We start from the raw sequence: 23450 nt of genomic DNA on the forward strand, positions 1-23450 counted from the left end.
AGCCGGGATAGGCAACCTTTGGCACTCCAGCTGCTGTTGAACTACAACACCCATCATCCATACACACACCCAATTGTGCTTGGGGATGATGGGAGTTGTAGTTCATCACCACCTGGAATGCCAAAGCTTGCCTATCCCTGCCCTAGACTAAATGATCTGGTCTTCTCTCCTTCCCTCCCCTCCCCTGCCATGCTCAGACAGATACTTCACATAAGGGTGACAATCCTATTACTTGGAAGGACAATCCCCTTGAATACAGAAGGACTTGCTTCCAAATAAAGCATGCATAGGATCAGGCTGTAAGAGCTAATTGCTTTCCAACCAGCAATTACTCAACCGCAGGGCAAGCAGAAAAGGTGAACAGAAAGAAGAACTAGGAAGCTGCCTGTTGCAATTATACTCAACAGAGAAAAACAAAGCAGCATGCTTCTGGCAGCATATTAGTACTATGGACCAAAAGCTGTTACACACTTGTAGGGACTGGCAGCAGAGGCTATGAGCCAGTAGATAGTAATCGGTGGGCAATTTCTGCTCATCACCACCTTCCGGCCAGCAAACAGATTGTTATTTGTATTTCTGACTTAAGACACTGTGTACTCACCACTGAAGGAAACGCAACCACCTCTTTGTGCAATACACTTTTATTTTCCTTTTACCTCTGCAGTCAGTCTTTGAGTAATTGTGTAAACAATAGAATGGAATGGAATTACATTGAGTTGTATGCAAATGGCTCTAGAACACCTCAAACATTTATGACAAAGCATTATAAATAACTCTTAAATAACACAATTGCCATTATTTTGTATGTCAGAGAGCTGCCATTTATCTAAGTTTAGCAAGGAAGTTTCACATGGTAACATCCAAGAAACCCACTTCCCTGAAAATATGCTTCAGATTAGAGAATCCTTCTAACATGTACAAGCTCCAGAATATCTATGCCACAGGTTAAGCGTAGGACTACTTCAGTTGAAAGTATTTTTTTAATTTTCTGTTAACAGAATTTTGTTTCTTTTACCTTGAAGTCATTGCACAAAGCCCTTTCTTATTATTTGCACTCCACCACGGTGTGTTCTGCAGAATTTCAAGTAAAGCTCAGATTCTCTTCAAGTTTTAGCATCACAAAACAATTCCTACCCCTTAAAGAGAAGCCAGATCAGAGATGGGCAAAACAAAGGCATTTTAGCTTAATGGCAACTGTTTGTAAGAAGTTTCAGCTTGTAGACTCCCCTACCCCCCAGCCGCCCCCCACAAAGCAGAATGTAGGCCACACTGTCTCAAGTCTCCGCTACAGTAAATCTCGTGCTCATTACTCAGAGATCCAGACATGGTGGGCCTAGAAAACGAGACAAGTTCAGATTCACACAGCTTCAGGCACAGTCTCAGAACATTAATATCCGCAAGGCACCTCCCACACCCTTGACAATCTGGTTATGGATGCTTTTGTTTTGTTTTTAAAAATACACAAACCAAACAAAACCAAAACTAAATACCTACATCAGTTCAGAAACTAGAGATAGTGACAAATGCTTCAAAGATAAACCAGAAACTCTTCAAACAAACATGTTTAACTGCAAGTAGCACATAAATCAAGAAACTAAAAAAAATTTTTTTTTTAAATTTTGTATAGCTAGGATGTATAATGCATAAATATAGGGAAAAATAAAATTCACAGTAGGTTTTAAAACTAGAATTCAAGTTTGGCTAATAAACCTTAGCATTTTTAATTATGCTTATTTCTACATACAACAGAAGAGCGTCAGTATTATCAACTAAAATAGTTATTACTGGATTTTTTTTTTAAATTAAAGAAGAAGAAATAATTCTGTTAGAAAATTCCTTTTGTAACCAATGGATACAGCCACCTGAGTGCATTTCCAATCTGTCTGTTTTCACTTCAGGGAAATCCGATCTGATTGCTGGAGACACGTTTAGTAGCTTTTGGAATGTTAGCAGGAGCAGAGTCGCTGTGGGCTTGGCTTGTTCCAACTTGGTGAATTGCTATAGGATGAAGCAGAACTCGGTGGGTGGTGCTTGAAAGTTTTCCTCCGCAATGTAAAGCTGGCCTCTTTGCAATCTCACCATTTTGCTGGGGGTCAAGTGACTGGCCATCAGCTGACACTCAACTGAGCAAACCCAATCAGCTTTACCTCATCAGGAATCTCGGTACCATCACAGCCAGAAGCCTGGGGGGTGGGGCGGGAAGCACAGGGAAAGGAAGGGGAAACCCCCACAAACATTCAGTATGCATTCAGAGAACTATTTTACAGTCAGCACATAACTTATAATAATACAGACCTACCAGTTAAACATTCTTTGAGCCTTAAACATGGCTCAAGCACTGGAGCAGAAATGTTTAATTAAGTAGCCATGGGATTACTAGAAATTTTTGCTTGTGGCCTGCATTCTATTCCCTCCTATCTCCATCCTGACTGGCACTTATGAAATGAATGTAGCATAGGTATGCCAAGTTGTTTAGATCATCCCTGCATGGTGAGATATTCCCCTTAGGGGATGGATCCGCTCTGGGAAGAGCATCTAGGTTCCAAGTTCCCTCCCTGGCATCTCCAAGATAGGGCTGAGAGAGATTCCTGCCTGCAACCCTGGCGAAGCCGCTGCCAGTCTGTGTAGAAAATACTGAGCTAGATGGACCAATGGTCTGACTCAGTATATGGCAGCTTCCTATGTTCCTATGGTCACTGCCAAGAGGTGGCATTTATTCACCTTGCATAGAAGGGCATTTTTGCATGGATGATGGAAAAAAAGAGATCTGCTTGATTATGGGCGTAGGGTGCAGGAATGTCTTCAAACATGCAGGATGTAACGTTCCAAATCAAGGTTTCTGTATGTGTAATCCTTCTGTATGAGGATCTTTGTGCTTATGAAAGAGAGCTTGATGGGTATGAATGGAAAAAGACATTCTATTTTTAAATGTAAGGTTATACCATTAAACAATATTTGACCCCTCGTTCCCTCCCTGTCTTCTTTAGCCAAGTTCTTAGCGAATACAATTTTGTTAATGTGGCTGACCTTCATTAACTGAAGTTCCTATTTATTTTATCAGGAAGGGAGATCTTTCAATCACTACTACTAATTAAACCAACAGCATGAAAACACATGCTCCACTCTCCCTATCTAGGCCAAGCTAGTCTTGTGCAGCTATAAATAAGGTGCAATCGTCCAGCACAGAGATTGATACATTTGTCAAGAATATAAAATTTAGCACTTCTGCAATTAACTACTCTGTGTCAATGATCCCAGGAGTGTTAACATGTCTTAATTCCTCTGTGAATATGTACATTTAAAGCCATTCTTATACAGAGGTATAAGAATAACTTATTTTCTGCTGCAGTAGATTTTCTATTACAAACAAACAAACCAAAAAAACCCCTGCCCATTTTAAAAGCGGGCTCTGATTTTTGATTAGTGTGCTCCTATGAGGGGCTTTTTTCTGACCTTTGCCATAAAGCTAAAAGTAATAAACTTTTGCAGCTTATACAGCATTCAGAAAAGTGTGAAACTGTTTGTTCTTTTTGATGAAGGGGACAATTTTCTTCTTTTCATGCATTTTTGTTTCCTATTCATCAAATAAGCTCTAGCAAACCAAGAAATGGTAATAAAAGTAGAACATTTTTAAGGGATTGCATCAATAAATTGCAACCTGTTTAACCAGTTGCTATGATGCTTGGAGAACATAGCAACAGAAATGCCTTATCTATTTGGTACTTGAATTTATTTTATGTACAACATTGCAGTTGGGGTTTGCTTATTACAAGATAAAGTGTAATGAACATACAGGAAAGGCAATACATTAGTTACACAGTATCTTCCACTGCTATTTAATAGATCTCCAATTACTCAGTAGTTCATAAAGGTAGATTCAGAAGGAGACTATTTGGAAGTTGTCCTTCTAAACACTGGTTTATTTTTCATTACTGGACAATACATTTCCCCCGTGAAGACTTACTTAGAAAGGAAATACCCATTCATATCTACCATCTCCCCCTCTTTTTCCACACCCCTTACTCTCAAAACCTGATCTACTGAAAGCTCTAAATAATCAAATTTTTATGCAAAGGAACTCCATTTTTGCCAAATACCCAGAGTATATAATTTGTTTGAAAAGTACAGTACACAAGCCATCTAGAGTACACAGTCAATAACAGGAGGAGGACAATCATTTCTGCTGATGTTTACTGGCTTTTAAGTTGCAACTGCGGCCACTCCACTATAACCTCGTTCAACACCTGAGGACATTCTCCACACTTATACTGGATTGTATGCAATTCCTCACAAATTTTCCTAACTTCATGTTGATTTGGAGTAACCCAAATGCCATCCACATTCCCCTGAAACACCAATTACATTTATTGTTCACTGGCTCTTATACTACTGAAATATAGCCTGGCCGTAAGAAATTATAATGGTTTGATGGCTTGCTTTAATAGTCCTTTGCTTGAGCCATTCTACCGTTCTTTCTTCATCACCCCGCACATTCATCTCTCAAATCATGCTCTTATTTTTCCTTCCTGTTCCCCTCCCAGAACAGATCATGGTAATGTGGCTCTTCAGGAAATCTTTATTAGAACAATAGTGTTTTGATCCATTTCAAAATTCATGTATGTATTTAAGGCTACATTGCCAGCGAATAGGAAAATAGTGTTCAACAAAGATCTCCAATTTGGTTCTTGTACAGTAAAATACACCATTAAACAAAGATTGCACTGCAAGAGCAATCTTTACTTGCACAAAATTCACATGGCGTTCCACAACCCTGTAGTAGCTGCTTCAAAAAGAAACAGCCTCTGGAAGAACAGTGTCATGTGAATTCATGGTGTCTGTGTCTGTGTGTGTGTGTGTGTGTGTGTGTGTGTGTGTGTGTGTGTGTAATCCAACTGCTTCCTTCACACCCCTTACGAAATGTAGTAGAACAGACTGGCCTTCACCTTAATAAAGCAATAGCTGTGCTACTTCCTTGTACTGAGTTCTTAAATGGAGGTCAGTACCAATGCTGCACTGCAAATGCATCCAAATGGCTTTGTCTGGACTGTACCCCAGAACAGGTGCTGATATTCACGAACTTAGAACTGTACTAGTCAAAGAAGTGGCAAATGTTTCCAATTCCAGAACAAAAACCATAAATAAATGCTTCCTTAGGACATAACCACTTACTAGTATTAATATCATTCCTGCATTCTGGACCCTGCCTCCCCGAAACAGAGGATAGGAATAAATGGACAGGTTTCACAATAGAGGGAAGAAAGAAATGGGGTCTCCCCAGGGATCTGGCAACAGTACTCTTTAGCCTATTAATAAATGATCTAGAAGATGGGGTAACCAGCGAATTGGCCATATTTACAAATGACACTCAACTATTTAGGGTAGTTAAATCCAAATCACAAAAGATTGTGGGGAACTTCAAAAGGATCTCTCCAAACTGGGTGAGTGGGTGACAAAATGGCAAATGTGGTTAAATATAAGGAAGTGTTAAGTGATGCATATTGGGGCAAAAAAACCCAACTTCACATATACACTGATGGGGGCTGAGCTGTCAGTGAATGACCAGGAGAGAGATCTTTGGATCGTGGTGGACAGCTCATTGAAAAAGTGTCAAATATCAGTGCGTGGCAGCTGTGAGGTAGGCAAATTCCATTCTAGGGATCATTAGAAAGGGGACTGGAAAAAAATGCTAATATTAGAATGCCCTTATACAAATCTATGGTGGCGCCATGTTTGGAGTACTGCATACAGTTCTGGTCACCATTTCTTAAGAAGGTCCATATTGTAGACCTGGAAAAGGTGCAGAAGAACACAACCAAGATGATCAGGGCCTAGAGTACCTTCCTTATGAGGCAAGGCTACTGTATCTGGTGCTTTTTAGTTTGGAAAAGAAGTGACAACAGGGGTACATGATTGAGGTGCATAAAATTATGCATGGTGTAAAGAGAGCGGACAGAGATAAAATTTTCTCCCTCCCTGACAACAATAGAACCAGGGTCATCCCATGAAACTAAGGGCCAAGAAAATTTAGGACCAACAGAAGGAAGTACATTTTCACACAGTGCATAATTTATGGAATTAATCTGCCACAGGATGTGGTGATGGCCACTAGCTTGGATGGCTTTAAAAGGGACTTGGACAAATTCCTGGAGGACAGGTCTTTCAATGTTTACTAGGCTGGTGACTATAGGCCACCTCCAACCTCAGAGGCAAGATGCCTCTAAATACCAGTCGCAGGGGAGAAACAGCAAGAGAGAGGGCATGCTCTCATCTTTTGCCTATGGGCTTCTCAGAGGCATCTGGTAGGCCACCGTGTGAAACAGGATACTGGACTAGATAGGTCTTGGCCCTGATCCAGCACAGCTGTTCTTATGACCTCATGAAAAATGCAATACTTTCTGCAATTCCTGCTATATACACAGATTCCACTGTCTTAAATACTGTAGACCAATTTATTCAACTGGTCCCAGTCTGAAAACCTTTCCCATTGCCATGCAGCATTAGTATTCAAGAGCAACTACTGAACCTGTGGATATACAATATATACCAGCTGTACAAGTTCACCCCACTCTGAAGTTGTGCTGTTTTTGCAAATTTTACTTTCTAACTAGTGAATTTCTTTAAAAGGCCGGGGGGGGTGGGGGGGTTAACAAAACAGTTAACAAAACAGTTATCTGCTTTCTTCTTTCAGTTTGTATGATGCAATAAAATGCTGAAAAGGTCCATGTTCAATACAGGAAGACAACTAATAAAGCATCAGAAATTAAGAAAACCTGGCTCACAGGATCGGCGATTATTTACCTACATTATTTTGTTGCCACCCATACTTGTACTTACCAGCTTAAAGGTTAATGTTTTCAAGGCCTTGGGATCATCTACTATTTTTTGTAAATTAGCAGCAACTGTGGAAAACAAAGCATGGGAAAAAAAATCACGTTTTACAGTTAATCATGGAAGGCATTTATTCATAGAGGAGCAGAATTATGCCTGATTCTCTAAGACACTTGTAAAATGCTGTAGCTCGAGAATGAAACAATTCATACTCCTTGTGGATGGTATGAGTCCACTAAATGGGAGGATATGGGAAGTATCCCGCTTATTTTACTGGATTTGGTAATAATTCTCCTCCCCAGAGAAAGGTGCATGGAATACGTTAGCCTTAAATTCAAACTTCATATTGATTTTACATTCTGCTCTGATATTTTCAGAGAGATTCTTTTTCTAGAATCAAGTAAATAAAAAGCTGAGGAAGATCATCGTATTAGTGGTACAGTTGTATCCAGTTCTCGGGACTAGGGGATATAATGGCAATTGCATCCCTCGATATTCAGTGTCTGCTGTGACGTTTGAAAATACTTTCCAATATTTTGGAAACAGAGCATTATTCTTTATAGCCTGTATTCAGATATTTCACTAGCTTGACAAACATAGTATGATAGTAATTAACACACATAACCCAGAAAACCACCCTTTTCTGTAGGCTTGCACGTCAGGAAAACTAGGCAACAGAAAATATTCCTGGTACATAGAATTGAAAAGATTGGTTTTAAAAAATAATAAGATGTATGATTTTTTAATTTAAAAGGATGAACTTTATGAAACCTCTACTAGGGGAGAAAAAAGACTGGTGAACTGATGATGCAGTCAATTCTGAACTTTTATCTATTCAGTGCTACTTTTGGAGTTAATCTCTCTTTTATATCTTTAAGATGCAACTGAACAATTTGCAGCCTATCAACACAAACACAGCCCACTGGCTAGGTATGGAGACCTATCCAGGAACTTGATAAACTTCCTATTGCTGCTGCCTGCCTGGGACAGTAAATATTGGGTGAGAAGTTTGTCAAGCACTTGGTGCTCTGCATTTGGCTTGGTGGGTTTCAAATGTGTCAGTTTACTTTAAGGACTAGGGATGATACCACAAACGGTATCCCAGTGATGAGCTAGCCACACCCTCCTCTCTCCACAACAATTACAAGTATTTATCACAACATGGTGGTGGCTCCAAGGTGGAAAGTATTTTCAAATGTCACAGGAGACACACAAGGCAGACCTTGTAACCAGGCTGTGGTATCTGGCAGCATCCCAGTTTCAAATGAGACATGTGCTCTGCTCCAAGCCTGCTGTGAGCTTGATCTTATACATATTCTTATCTAAAAATGTCTTATTTAATAATCTTAGAATCTCCACTTTGCTCTCAAGTGCACCTTCCTCCCCCAAATTCTCTGTTCACTGAAATCATGGAAAAATCTTTATATTATTTGGTTATTTTAAAAAGGGGGAAAGCAACCTGTTAATTCATTTATGATGGTAATTTCGTTTCTTCTTTCTCATATGTGCTGATATAATTATCTCTTATTCTTCATTACAATAAACTAATATCTCTAACAGAATAGTAAAACTGGGCCATATGGGTCCCAAGATATCAAAAAGACAAATGGTAAAAAAGAAACCAATAGCAACACTATATTTATGACATAAAACATCTTCTATAGCAGCAGGAGTAAAGAGCCAAGCTACACATTATGCTCATCACGAGAGCAGCCTGAATCAAGCCTTATTCACATGCTATCCTATATAATAAAAGGCTAAGTGAGTGGCCGTGGCTTTGGAACGTTGGGGATCTGCGTCCCTGCCTCCCTGGGCTGTTCTGGGCCTGCGCGAAGCGCAGGCCCAGAAGAGCCCAAGGGACACAGGACTGCAGACACCAGTGTCCCACAGCCACGGGCAGCCATTAGCCGGTGTGTGGCGGCGGGGGAAAGTGGCCGAGGCGGCGGCAGAGCCGCCGCCTCGGCCATGAGCTGCGGCACGGCGAGAGGAGGCCGAGGCAACCAGAAGCGGCCGCCCTGAAAAAGGCGAGGGCAATGGCGGCGGGGGAAGACCGAGACGGGGGACAGGGAAGCTGGGCGAGGTGGCGGCGAAGCCGCCAACGAGGCCCCCGCCCGCTCACAGCCGTCGCCCCCGCCTGCTCACCCACCCTCCCAGCTGCCCAAAATCACCTTCCCCGCTCCCCCCCAAAAAAGATTAAGGGCCAAAATGGCCCATGAGAAGGTCGCCGCCCCCGCCTATCGCCCTCCCGCCCACCCAGCTGCCGAAGACCACCTTACCCGCTCCAGCCCGAAGGAAAAGAGAGGAGCTCACGAGCAGAGCTCCTCTCTGTGCTAAGTCACTGCTCAAACTGCCGCTATGGATGCAAAGGACGCCTATTGCGTCCATTGCGACAGTATGGGCAGCAGCTTAACACAGAGAGTAGCTCTGTTCCCGAGTTCCTCTCTTCTCCTTCGGGCTGGAGCGGGTAAGGTGGGCTCCGGCAGCTGGGTGCGCGGGAGGGCGATAGGCGGGGGCGGCCACCTTCTCATGGGCCATTTTGGCCGTTATTCATCCACCCCCCCCCAAAAGTATAAGCAAAATAAGGAAGAACAAAAACAGAGACAACAACAACAACAACAACAAAAAGAGAGAGGGGACAAGGGGGGGGGGAAAGAGACAGAAAGAGAGAGAGAGAGACAGAAAAGACGGGATAGAAAGCTAGCGCCCGTTATCATAACGGCCTTAAAAATACTAGTCCTTTTATAACAAGGTGAGTAGGATGCCACTTTGTTTGAAGGAGGCGGTGGTTAGACCCCTTCTTAAGAAGCCCACTCTGGATCCCCTGCTGATGGATAGGCCAGTCTCTAACCTCCCATGGTTGGTTGGGTAAGATGATTGAGAGGGTGGTAGCTGACCAGCTCAAAGTGCTCTTGAAGGAAACTAATTATCTCGACCAATTTCAGACTCAATTTAGGGTAGTTCACCAAGGAATTGACCAAGGGAGTGTGACTCTGCTGGTTCTTTTAGATCTCTCAGCATCTTTTGACATCATCAACCATGGTATCCTTCTGGATCGCCTGAGGGAATTGGGGATAGGAGCGAAACCTGCTTTATGGTCTTGCCCCCCCACCCCAAATCAGTAACTCAGACTGATTTGGATTCAACCTCAGTTTGTTGTCCCTCAGCTCCTTACTGCCTCTAGGCAGGCATTAAGGGAAGTTATGCCATTTCGTGATGAAGTTGATATGGAGAAATAGATTTGGGTGTCATCAGCATATTGTTAACACCCTGCACCAAATCTCCTGATTATCTCTCCCAGCAGTTTCATGTAGATGTTAAAGAACACTGCAGCCTTGTGTATCTCCATACAGTAACTCTCACTTTGCAGAGCAACAGTCTCCAAGTGACACCATCTGGAATCTACCAGAGACATAGGAGTGGAACCACTGTAAAACAGTGCCTCCTATCCCCAAATTCCTTAGGCGATCCAGAAGGATACTATCCAAAAGGATCAGCAGAGTCACACTCCCTCTGTCAATACCTAGTTGGAGACCATCCATCAGGCCGACCAAAGCAGTCCCAACTCCAGAGCCCACTCAAAAGCCAGTTTGAAATGGGTCTGGATAATCAGTTTCCTCCAGGACTGTCAGGAGAGGCCTTCAGAGGCCATGACCCTGTCCATCACCTTACCCAACCATGGGAGATTAGAGATGGGCCTATAGTTGCCTGACTCTGAGGGATCCAATGTAGATTTTTTCAAGTATGGTCTAATGATAGCCTCCTTAAGACTATCTGACCCTCCCTCAGAGAAGCATTTATGTTTACAAGACCCTCTCCGATAATCTAATTGTTAGATAAAATAAGCCAAGTTGTGCAAGGGTCAAGAGAACAGGTGGTAGGACGGACAGTCCGAAGCGGCTTGACTACATCCTCAGGAGTCACAACTTAACTGGAAGACATGCTGTGGGATAAGGAATTTTTATCGGGCTTCTACTCTCCACTCTCCTTCTGAGTGGGGGGGAAGAAACATGGGAAGGATTTTTTGTGCTTTTTTCCGCTTTTTTAAAGCCTGTTAGCTATCTGGGGCTGAGTTCACTCTGATTATGTTTTGCTATCCTGCACCTTGACCAAGCTGCCTGATTGGTGGCAGCCTCACCCATTGGGCTTCTGATCTCCTGCCCCTTAGTAGGTGGGCAGCAGCCAGGAGGCACAGGCAGCTTGCAGGAGGCCGCCAAAGCCAGCTAGCAAAGGGGGCCAAGCCTTTGATTGCAGCCTTTAGGGGTCGGATTGAGGGCTGAGGCCAATTTACTGTCTTGGGACTCCTTCCCTATAGTGCCAGGCTTCCTCTTATTGCCTGGCTATTTACAAGCTATGTGTCAGGGTTCTGGTACAGGTGTGGGAATAGGGGACGCTTCTGGGAGTTCTGAAGTGACTATCACAATAGTGGTGGGGAATAGAAGATTTGGCATTGTCAGGTCAGGAGGCCGTTACATGGGAAGAGAGATCAGAAATATAATAGTCATTTCCCCTTCTGGCTGTCCTCTCAGCTCTCAGGCCACGATGTGTAGTCCCATCCACTCTCAGAAACTGACCTTGCTCCTTTGCAATGCCAGGTTGGATTTGATCATGGATGAGGAAGCCAACTTGGCTTGTATAACTGAGACCTGGTTGCGGGAGGCTAGTGGCCCGGTATGGGCTCTGTTCCTCCAAGCTGGGTAGTCTGTGGTGGAGCAGGTTAGGGGAAGGGTGTGTGTGTGTGTGCGTGTGTGTGTGTGTGTGTAGTGGCTGTGATCTGTCGGCATGACATCTCCCTTACCAGAATCCCTGTGGGACAATTGGACCATATTGAGTGTGTGTATCTTGGCCTAGGGACTTGGGATAGACTGGGGATTCTATTGATGTACCAAGCACCCTGTTGCCCAAACGAGTCCCAACCAGCTGACGGAGTTGGTTGCGGAGTTGGTGTTGGAGTTGCCCAGGGTTTTGGTGTTGGGCAACTTCAATTTTCCCTTCGGGGCTGGCTTGTCTGGTGCAGCTCGGGACTTCATAGCAGCCATGACAACTATGGGCCTATCCCAATTGGTCACAGGGCCAACACACACTGTAACACTCTTGATTTGGTCTTTTGCTCAGATCAGGGTGGTGTTCCAAGAGTAGGGACTCCAAGAGTGTCTCAGTTGTCATGGACAGACCACTATCTGGTTAAGGTTGGTTTTGTAGCCATAAGCCTTCTCTTCAGGGGTGCTAGACCCATTAGGATAGTCTGCTCAAGAAGGCTATTGGATCCTACTGGATTCCAAGAGACCTTGAAGGGTTTTAGAGTTAGTTCTGCCAGTGATTCTGTTGATGCTCTGGTGGAGACTTGGAATAGGAAGTTTACCAGGGCAGTAGACAATATTACTCCTAAGTGTCTTCTCTACTCTGCTTCAAAACTAGCTCCATGGTATACTGAACAGCTACCAGAGCTGAAGCGGCAAGGGAGAAGACTAGAGCGCAAGTGGAGGAAGACTCGACTTGAATCCAATAAGACACAGCACAAAGCCCATCTGAAGGCTTATTCTGTGGCAATATGTGTAGCAAAGAAATGATTCTATTCTACACATATTGCAGCTGCAAGTTTGTGTCCAGCAGAGTTGTTCAGAGTTGTGAGGGGACTGACTCAGGTTCCCTCCTCTGTGAACTTAGATCTGGATTTTTCACACTACCACTGTGATGCTTTTAACAACTTTTTTGCTGATAAAATCTTGCATTCAAGCTGACGGACTCCACAGGTGGGGTCAATTGTAAAAGTGCCCAGTAACTCTAGCTCAATTCAAATGGATCAGTTTCAATCTGTCAGATGTGGACAAGCTCCTTGGAAGTGTTTGGCCTATCACCTTTCCATTAGACCCATGCCCAACATGGCTGATAAATTCTAGCAGGGAGGCTGTTAGAGATGGGCCAGTTGACATTACAAATGCCTCGCTGAGGGAAGGCAGGATGCCTCCATGTTTGAAGGAGGCAATTGTGAGACCTTTGCTTAAGAATCCTGCCCTAGAGCCCTCAGTGATGGATAATTATAGGCCAACCTCCCTTGGGTGAGCAAGATAATTGAGAAGATGGTGGCTGATCAACTCCAGGCAGTTTTGGAAAATATCATCTAGATCCATTTCAAACTGGCTTTAGAGTGGGCTATGGGGTGGAGACAGCCATGGTTGGCTTGATGGATGATCTGTACCAGGAGATGGACAGAGGGAGTATGACTCTGTTGGTTCTTTTGGACATTTCTATGGCTTTCAATACCTTCGGCCATGGTATCCTTCTGGATCGTCTGTGGGATATGGGAATAGGTGGCACTGCTTTGCAGTGGTTTCGTTTCTATCTTTCTGATGGATTCCAGATGATGTCACTCAGAGATAGTTGCTCTCTGAAACGAGAGCTATTGTATGGTGTCCCTCAGGGCTCCTTCCTATCTCTGATGCTTTTTAACATCTACATGAAACCGCTGGGTGAGATCATCAGGGGATTTGGAGCAGGGTGTTATCAATATGCTGATGACAGTCAAATCTACTTCTCCATGACATCATCATCAGGAAATGGCATAACCCTCCCACCCCACCCCACAAAAATGCCTACCTACAGGCAGTAATGGACTGGAAGCTGAATTGAAAGCTGAATACTAAATTGAAGCTGAATACTAGCAAAATGGAGGTACTCATGATAAGGTGTCATACCACCCAGAGACATAAGTTTTGGGTGGTATAGAAATATGTAAAATAAAATAAAATAAAATAAATACTTCGAGGGATGTGATAGATCTTCCTGTTCTGGATGTGGTTGTACTCCCCCTGAAGGAACAGGTCTGTCGCTTGAGAGTGCTTCTAGACCCAGGCCTCATTCTGGTTTCTCAGGTTGAGGCAATGGCCAGGAGCGCTTTATATCAACTTTGGTTGATAAGACAGCTGTGTCCATTCCTTAAAGATAATGATCTCAGAACTGTGGTGCAGTCTCTGGTGACCTCTAGCCTTGACTATTGTAATGCACTCTACGTGGGGCTGCCTTTGTATGTAGTTTGGAAACTTTAGTGGGTTCAAAATGTTGCAGCTAGATTGGTCTCTAGGGTGTCTCGGAGAGACTGTATTATGCCTGTTTTAAAGCAACTGCATTGGCTACCAATAAGTTTCCGGGCAAAATACAAAGTGCTGGTGATTACCTTTAAAACCCTAAACAGTTTAGGACCTGGGAGAGCGCCTTCTTCTACATGATCTCCATCCCACATTGAGATCAACAAGAGAGGTCCATCTCCATAGGCTGCCGGCTCGTCTGGCGGTGACTCAGGAGTTGGCCTTCTCCATAGTCAATCCTAGGCTCTGGAATGCACTCCCTATAGACATTCCTGGTTTAACATCTTTGCCAGCCTTTCAAAGAGCCCTTAAGGCACATTTTTTTAGCCAGACTTTTAGTAATCTCGGAATGTTTTAAATTGCTGTTTTTAACAGTTTTGTTTTGCTTTTCTTGTGTTTATTTTTGTGAACCGCCTAGAGCCTTTGGAGTCACGCAATATATAAATTAAAATTTTAAAAAAATTGGAACCTGTAGCATTTGTGTCAAGTCTTTCTCCATTTGCTCTCTAGCAGTCTATCTTGCAGCTTCAGCTCCCGTAATTTTTTCAAATACCATGGGGCTAATTTTTAAGCAGGTCAGAGAGGATGCTTAGGAGCAATTTTGTCTACTGCTCTAGTGAGTTCGTTATTCCAAATTTGTATCAGAGCATCGACAGAATCATTGGCAGAGCCAACCTGAAATTGTTCCCAGGCTTCTTGGAATTCTATTGGATACAATAACCTTCTTGGGTTATTCTCAGGATCCAATAACCTTATCAATCCTTCATCCCTGCAGAGGAGAGTTGTGGTTGCAAGTTCTGCCCTAATCAGATGGTGGTCCATCCATGACAATGAGGAACCAGCAACATGCATGAGTGACCAGCAACATGCGTAGGTCCAGAAACAACTTGGAATAGGCCCTTAGTTGTCATGGTTGCAATGAACTCCTGAGTCGCTCCTGACAAACCAGTCCCATAGTGAACATTGAATCCCCCCACCAACAACAGTCTGGGTGACTCCAATGCCAACCCTGCAACCAGTTCTGTCAGCTCAGTTAGGGACTCCATTAAACAATGGGGTGATCTGCACACCAACAGTAGTCCCAATCTATCCTTGCTCCCTAGACTTAAGTACAGACACTCAATATGGGCCAGTTCCCTGACAGGGATCTTATTAAAAATGGTGATTCTCTTTATTGAGTAGGGGGAGGGCAACTGGCCCTATCCATCCCCAGCAGAGCATTCCTCCAGTGGCTGTTGCTGGTTTCTGCCTTATGCTTCTTTTTCAGATTGTGAGCCTTTTATTTATTTCTATGTAAACCACTTTGGGAAACTTTTGTTGAAAAGCAGTATATAAATATTTGTCATATTGTAAGAGAGACAGCCAAGAATTACAGGCCAATTTCACTGTTAAATAATGATTATAAACTTTTTGCTGCCATTTTGGCAAGAAGAATGAAGGTTGTATTAAGAGCTTTTATTCATGAAGATCAAGCAGGTTTTTTGCCAAAAAGGCAACTAAGATACAATGTGAGAACAGTCTTGAATGTACTGGAGTACTATGAAAAACAAAGTGATAAACAGATAGCTATGATCTTTTTGGATGCAGAGAAAGCATTTGATAATGTCTCCTGGCAGTTTATGTGGAAGGTATTGGATGTAATGGGAGTTGGTAATAATTTTATTAGGGCCATTAAGACAATATATTCAGAGCAATATGCCAAAATTATTATAAATGGGAAAGTATCAAATAACTGTAAAATACAAAAAGGAACTAGACAAGGTTGTCCGCTTTCCCCATTACTTTTTATATTAGTTCTGGAAGTGCTTTGTAGAAATATTAGATAAGATGACCAAATACAAGGTCCAAAAGTAGGGAAACAGGAGTATAAACTCCGAGCCTTTGCAGATGATGTAGTGTTCTTTCTGGAAAATCCATCAGGAAAGGTTGGAAGGATCTTGGGGAAAAATAGAACAATTTGGCCAATTGGCCGGGTTTTATATCAGTAAAACGAAGGAGTTGACAAAAAATATAGACCAGCAATCAAATGATTATGAGATAAGTGAATTGAAAGTAGAAAAGAAAATTAAATATTTGGACGTCTGGTTGACAAACAAAAACTCTATTGTTTTCAATTAACTATATTAAAATATGGAATACAGTGAGAACTGATTTGCAAAGATGGAGTAGAATGAATTTATCTTTAATGAGAAGAATTTCGGTTGGGTACGGCCCAGCGCGAGATTTACACCCTCGCCCCCGGATTTTCAAGGGCCAGCGAGAGCTCACCGGACGCCGCCGGGGAAAAAAAAAAATTCAGTTGTGAAGATGAATGTCTTACTTAAGATGTTATTTCTTTTTCAGACTATTCCTATAATTAATACGTTAACTTGTTTCAAACAATGGCAAAAGGATATAACTAAATTTGTTTGGCAAGGGAAAAGAAATTAAATTTAAGAATTTAACAGATGCAAAAGAAAGAGGTGGTCTTACTCTGCCAGATCTTACAAGCAGTAAGAGAAAGGCTCTTACAGCTTGAATAAAGAAATGGTAGGGGAGGCTGCCTCACTCTTTTCTTTCAGGCTATTTTTCGGCTTAAAGTCATCGGCACCCCCCAACCTGCTTTTCTACTGGGGGCAGGAAGAAGAAGGATCATGCAGCAGCCCCTTTCTGCAATCTCCCTGCTCAAAACTGGCAGCCTCTTGCAGCTAGTTTTTATTCCACAGATGTTCATGAAAATGCCATCCAATATCTAGTCTCATGACTTTGCATGCTCACTAAGGGACATTTTGGTATTAAAACCCTGGTGGTGAATATGTATGCCGTATGTAGAAGACAAAAAAGGGAGGAGATCAAGACTAAGGAATAGGTAGGAAAACAGCTCATCCAGTAGCTTTATCTAAGAAGCAACTGGAACTATAACTCAAGAAAACTAACCTAATCTAAAATCTTCTAAAAAGGTATTAAGACAAAGAGCAAGAGTCTTCATAAAACAGAGCTATCCACACCCTCCTGGCAACAGTCTGCCTTTTCATTCATTATTCCACTAGTTATTGTTTCATGGCTTCCATATATCTTATGAATCATAGTACATTAAGGAACAGGATGTGAAGTCGCACAAAAGACATCTTAGTTCAATCTTCAACTAGATGAATGTCTTGGGAGACAGAGGTGTATAAGATGAGGGAATAAACAGGCAGAGAAAAATGATGAAAGTAAAAATGGCAAGCCTTCAGGAGCTTTGTGATACTCTCCTGTGCTTAAAACTACAAATGCTATTGCAAATTAGGGAGAGGCAGTATGGAGACACTTTGATCTTTCTTTCAATATAAAAATGAAAGCAAGCAACTTTTACATATAAAAGCAAATGAAGTCACCAAATAAGCCACCACGGGATTCTTCAAAAGAAAAAGTTTTTTTTTAAAAAAAATATCCTTAAGCAAGTCTGCTCTTAGGCAGTTGACCAATCTGACCGATGTACTGCAGGTGGTCTTTCTGCACCACTGAGAAATTTTGTTACAGTGTGTAGTTTCAGTTAACCTTTTGCAATTTTCTTTTTAAAATACACTACATAAAAGACTAACAAACAATTCCTCATTACCCAGTCTCACTAGAAATATGTTGTGTATAATGTATTTTAGCCTTACTTGCTTACTCAGGCATAAGCTCCTACAACCAAATTTTGCAGTTCAAAATACAAAGCCTGATGTACAATTTCCATAGGCAGAACAGGACATTGGAGAACTTTCCTCTGGCAATATATTTACATTTATTTTACCCTGGAGATTCCATATTCAGTTTGTCAGTATCAACTGAAATTACCTTCTTCATCTCCTCTGATTCATAGTAAAATAGGGATTATATAATAAAATATTATTCTCTCTCCTCAATTCTTCTCTCTCCTCAAAAGACTCACTACCAACACTAGAAAAGTTTCTTTTGGGGCCCAGGAGATGAGGGTCTCGTTTCTCACAGAGATAGCAGAACTGTCTATGTGATACACCACTGTCAGACTTAAGTTATTAAATTGTCCACTGTACAAAAATGTTTCCTCCATAAAGTAAACTAGAAGTCGGAGCAAAGGGTTCTAGTTGACCCTAAACCTAGTTTATTTTAATGTGGACAGGTTTGTACTGAAATGAACGACATTTCAATCAAGTGAGCCCCTAATTAAAAGAATGGCAGCCCTCGAGTACAGAACCCACCCATATCCTGTATCACAGCATCTTGCATTTCCCCAGCAGCAGCAGTCAATGCTGTGAAACAGGAGCATGCAAAATTCAGAATATCGTGATTGTTAAAACACAGAGAAAGGAGCAGGGTCACTCACTGTGAAGGCTTCTTCTGGCTGCTGGTGTTGAGGACATCCCACATGGATTATCCTCCCCACGTGCTCCAGGGGGCAGGAAAATCAATTAGGCAAAGCCTTTAAAAGGCAGGAGAGAATAGCCTCTCCCAGCTCTGCTTAGTCAAGCCAAGCTTCTTGAAAGGTAAATTACAGTAAAGGGGGAAAAAAGAGAAATATAAACGTTATCGTATAGTAAAAGCATGACAGAAAAGAAAATGATTACCAGTAGCCATGGACACTCAAGGGTGGGTCGAGATGTCAACACCAGCAGCCAGAAAAAGCCTCCATGGTGAGTGACCAATGCTCTTTTCTTGGCTGCTGGGTGAGGACATCTCACGTGGGATATGCCACAGCTGAGAGACCCTGGGGTGGAAGGACCTATTGTAGGACACACCTACCAAATGTGGTCGGAGCTGAGTTAAAGAGGTCCAATTATAGTGTCTTGTGAATGGAGAGGACCACATAGCTGCTCTGCAAATTTCGACTAGTGGTGCGTTTGTGAAGAGAGGAGCAGTTGTGGCTGCTGAGTGAGTTGAATAAGCAGTTATTCTGAGTGCTGTTGGGAGGAGTGGTACTTCACAGACCAGGGCATTGCATGCCTTGATCCAGCGGGCCCGAGTTGCTGATGACCCTACTGACCCATGGTTGCAGGAAAAAAGGATACAAAGAGCGCCTCTGTTGACTTGAAGGAAGCTGTTCTGGAAAGGTATGTCTTCGAGCTTGTGCCACTGTTTCTCCTTGGCAGCGGTCAGCTTGGGACAGAACAAGAGGACGACCATGTCTTGAGAACTGTGATAAATCCAAGTGACCTTTGGAAGAATGGAGGAAATCAGGAATTAGACGAATGATGTCCTAAGAGAAAAAGCTGGATCTAGGATTAGAGGAGCCCTGAGCTTGGAGATCTGATGTGCTGATTTGATGGCAGCAAGGAAGATTAGCTTCAAAGAGAGCACATGTACGGAAATAGATTTAATGGGCTCGAAAGGAGGTGCATGCAGGACCCGGAGTACCTTGTGGAGATTCCAATATGGAAACATGTGTACCAGTGGTGGGGAAGATAAAGTCGCCCCTCTTAGGAACCACTTGAGGTGAGTATGAAACTAGATACTCTTCCCCTTGGATGGTGCTGGTAGGCTGGCTAGGGGAGCAGCATGGTGCTTGATGGTATTGGCTTTGAGGCCTTTGTCTAGACCATCCTGCAGGAAGATGAGAAGTGGAGCAATACCGCAGCTTGCTGGCGATAGTTTGCACAGGTGACAACAATGTAGGAAGGTTCTCTATGTACTCTGATATATCCTGTTGGTTGAAGCCTTCCTGGAAGCTAGAATAGTGTCCATGACTTTAGAAGCATATCCATGATGCCTCAGGAGGTTGCACTCAGTCACCAGGAAGCAAGCTTGAACCATGCCTGGTCGTGGTGAAGTACTGAGGAGATCTGGTGATACAATTAGGAAGCAGAGACCTTTTACAGTGAGATGAGGGATTTCTGGAAACCAGAGTTGTCATGACCAGAAGGTTGCTATTATTTTATTTATTATTGTATTTAACATATTTATATACTGCCCAAAAAGCAAGTCTCTGGGCGGTTTACAAAAAACCAATAAAAACAGCAAGTAAAAAGGTTAAAACATTACACAATTTAAAATTTAGAAAGGTTAAAACTATTAAAAATCAAATAATTAAAACACTATCTAATTAAAAGCCTTGCTGAACAAGTGTGTTTTGACTGCCTTTTTAATAGGTGTAAGAGATGGGGAGGCTCTTATTTCAGCAGGAAGCGTTGCAAAGCCTCGGGGCAGCAATAGAGAAGGCACGTCCCTGAGTAGCCACCAGACGAGTCGGTGGCAACTGAAGATGAACCTCTCCTGATTATCTCAACAGGCAGTGTGGTTCATAGCGAAGAAGACATTCTCTTAAATATCCAGGGCCCACACTGTTCAAGGCTTTATAGGTTATAACCAAGACCTTGTATTTTACATGGAAACCTATCGGCAACCAGTGTAGATCTTTTAAACTACGAGTGATGTGGTCTCTCCAAGATGACCCAGAGACCAACCTGGCTGCCGCATTCTAGACCAACTGCAGTTTCCGGACAACGTACAAAGGCAGCCCCACATAATGCACATTGCAGTAGTCAAGTCTAGAGGTGACCAGCAGACGTACTACTGTTCTGTGGTCATTTATCTCAAGAAATTGACACAGCTGGTATATCAACTGAAGCTGATAAAAGGCATCTCTGGCCACCGCCTCAACCTGGGACACCAGGGAGAGGTTTGTGTCCAGAAGCACCCCCAGACTGCGTACCTTCTGGGGAAGTATGACCTCATCCAGAACTTGCAGATCAAAATCATCTCCCGAGTTACGACCCCACACAATAAGTACCTTCGTCTTATCTTGATTCAGCCTCAGTTTATCATCTCTCATCCAGCCCATCACTGCCTCCAGGCAGGCATTTAGAGACATTATGCCTTCTCCTGATGATGCTGACATGGAGAAAAAGATTTGGGTGTCATCAGCATACTGATAACACCCTGCACCAAATCTCCTGATGATCTCTCCCAGCGGTTTCATGTAGATGATAAACAACATCGGAGACAATACAGAGCCGTGAGGGGCACCATACCGAAGTTCAGATTTTGAAGAACAACAGTCCCCAATGGACACCATCTGGAATCTGACTGACAGGTAAGAGTGGAACCATTGCAAAGCAGTGCCTCCTAATCCCCTCAGACACTCCAGAAGGATACTATGGTCAGTAGTATCAAGAGCACTGAGACATCCAAAAGTACCAACAGAATCATACTTCCTTTGTCAATTCCCAATTGGAGATCATCCATCAGGCCGACCAAGGCAGTCTGAAACGGGTCTAGATAATCAGTTTCATCCAAGACTGCCTGGGGAGGCCACCACCCTCTGAGCCTTGCCCAACCAGGGAAGGTTGGAGACAGGACAATAGTTGCTTAACTCTGAGGAATCCAACACAGGCTTCTTCAAAAGAGATTTAATAATTGCCTCCTTAAAGCAAGGAGACATCCTACCCTCTCTCAGAGAAGCATATATTATCTCTACTAGGCCTTCTACAACAACTTCCCTGCCAGATAGTATAAGCCATATCGGGCAAGGGTCAAGAGGACAGGTGGTAGGCCACAAGCAGCTTGTCCACATCCTCACAAGTCACAAACTGGAACTGATCCAGCCTGACCACATAAGAGAAGTTGCTGGACACCTCTGATTCAGATACTGCAATAATTGTGAGTCTAAATCCAAGTTGGCCCAAATAAAAGATATTTTATCCACAAAAGACTCATTAAACACGTCACAGTGGATAACAGATAGTTCCAAGTTCTGATTCAAGGGAGGAGGAACACTTACTAGCCCTCTCACAACCCTGAACAAATCCGCTGGACGTGAACTTGAAGACGCAATATGGGCTGAAAAGAATCGCTTCTTTGCTGCCCGTGTTGCCAGAACATAGATCTTCAAATGTGTTCTATGTTGTAATCTATTGGATTCTAGTCGAGTCCTCCACTTGTGCTCCAGTCATCCATCTTGCTGCTTCAGCCCCCATAGTTCTTCTGTATATCTAGGGGCCAATTTTGAAGCGGGTCAGAGAGAACACTTGTGAGCGATCATATCTACTGACCTGGTGAGTTTGCTGTTCCAATTCTCCACCAGGGCATCAGCAGGATCACCTGCAGAGCCAACACTTAATACCTCCAAGGCTTCTTGGAACCTTACTAGATCCAATAATCTTCTCGGGTAGACATTCTAATGGGCCCATCACCCCTGCAAAGGTGGGGTGTGACTGTGAGTCCAACCTTAACCAGATGGTGGTCTGTCCGTGACAATGGGGAAATCCAAGGAGTCACCACTCACGGAACACCATCTGATCAGAGTGAAAGGCTCGATCAAGCATGTGACCAGCAACGTGTGTCTGTCACGAGACCCCTTGGGATAGGCCCATCGTTATCATGGTTGCTATGAACTCCTGAGCCGCCCCAGAAAAATCGGTCCCAAAGTAGACACTGAAGCCTCCCAGCACCACAAGCCTGGAGGACTCCAACACCAAACCCGAGACCAAGTCCATCAGCTCAGTTAGGGACTCCATTGGTCAGCAGGGTGATCGGGACACCAACAGAAGTCCCAGTCTATCCCTGGTCCCCAAACTTAGGTACACACATACAATATAGTCAGACACTTCAACAGGGATCGTGGTCAGGGAGAGGGTATTCTTATAGACCACAGCCACTCCTCCTCCCCACACCTGCCTCCTGAAGGGAAAAGCCGGGACCAGACTGGGCCACCAGCCTCCCCCAACCAAGTCTATATAATATATACCAGGTATGTCCCTTCATCCAGAATCAAATCATGGATGGTTTTGACTTATTCTGGACAGACCAGGCATTACAGAGGAGCAAGGTGAGGGTCTGTGGGAGGTTGGCACTGCTCCCCAAGGTCAATGAGCTGGCAGGACAGCCAGAAGGGGAAATGGCAGAGTTCTGACTTCCCTTCTCCTGGAACGACTTACTGATCTGCCAACTTTACTTCTTCTCTTCCCCATCACCACCAGAATAACCACTCCATAGTCAGTGGACACGCCCCCTGTCTCCTCATCCCCAGACAAACCAAGATATCTGAAACTCCCAGGACCTAAAAACAACAAAAGCCAAAATAATACCATCTGACTCTCGCCCTCATTGTCCCCCAAAGTGGCTCCCCCAAAGGGGCAACGCCTTTGGTGGTGACCCCACCGATGACAGGCCTGCCACCAAAGGGCAGCAGCCCTTTTATAAGCCCAGAAAGATGATTAGTCTGGACAGATAGTCCTCAGGAACTGCTGACTCACTCCCCCTGGCCCTGATCCCACACACTCATTCACAAGGCAGCAGCCACAGCCTCACATTTTAGGGGGTACACAGGCTGGCAGGCTGACAACAGCAGATGACAGCTACACAGCCTCTCACCACTGACCAGCAGCCATCTCTGAGGAGCAGATGTTAAGGTTTCTTCCTCCCTGCAAGGCTCCTGGCCTAGCAGGATCACCTCTGCCTGCAGAAGGTATATCGACTGCAGGAGCCAAGTGATGAGTGGCACTGGGGGAAAAGCATATAGGCGCTCCCATGCCAAGGTGTTGACATGACATCCACCACTTCTGCCTGGGTGCACAGGAAGTGGGAGAAGAATCTTGAGAGCTGAGCATTGTTTTGGGAGGC

At 43.6% G+C, this 23450-nt stretch overlaps 1 protein-coding gene across 4 annotated transcripts in view; it reads right to left on the reverse strand.

Moving 5' to 3' along the window:
• Positions 1-625: 625 nt before the first annotated feature.
• STK39 (serine/threonine kinase 39) overlaps positions 626-23450 on the reverse strand; it is a 198351-nt gene continuing 175526 nt past the window's right edge. For all 4 annotated transcript variants that reach the window (XM_053264741.1, XM_053264765.1, XM_053264774.1 and 1 more), the window contains exons 17-18: positions 6835-6899; positions 626-2183 (exon numbers count right to left, since the gene is read on the reverse strand). In XM_053264741.1, coding sequence (XP_053120716.1) covers positions 2109-2183; positions 6835-6899 — 140 coding nt within the window. In that variant the 3' untranslated portion in view covers positions 626-2108. The remainder of the gene's footprint in view (positions 2184-6834; positions 6900-23450) is intronic.

Source organism: Hemicordylus capensis, chromosome 1, assembly GCF_027244095.1.
Source record: "Hemicordylus capensis ecotype Gifberg chromosome 1, rHemCap1.1.pri, whole genome shotgun sequence".
Classification (NCBI taxonomy): Eukaryota; Metazoa; Chordata; class Lepidosauria; order Squamata; family Cordylidae; genus Hemicordylus; species Hemicordylus capensis.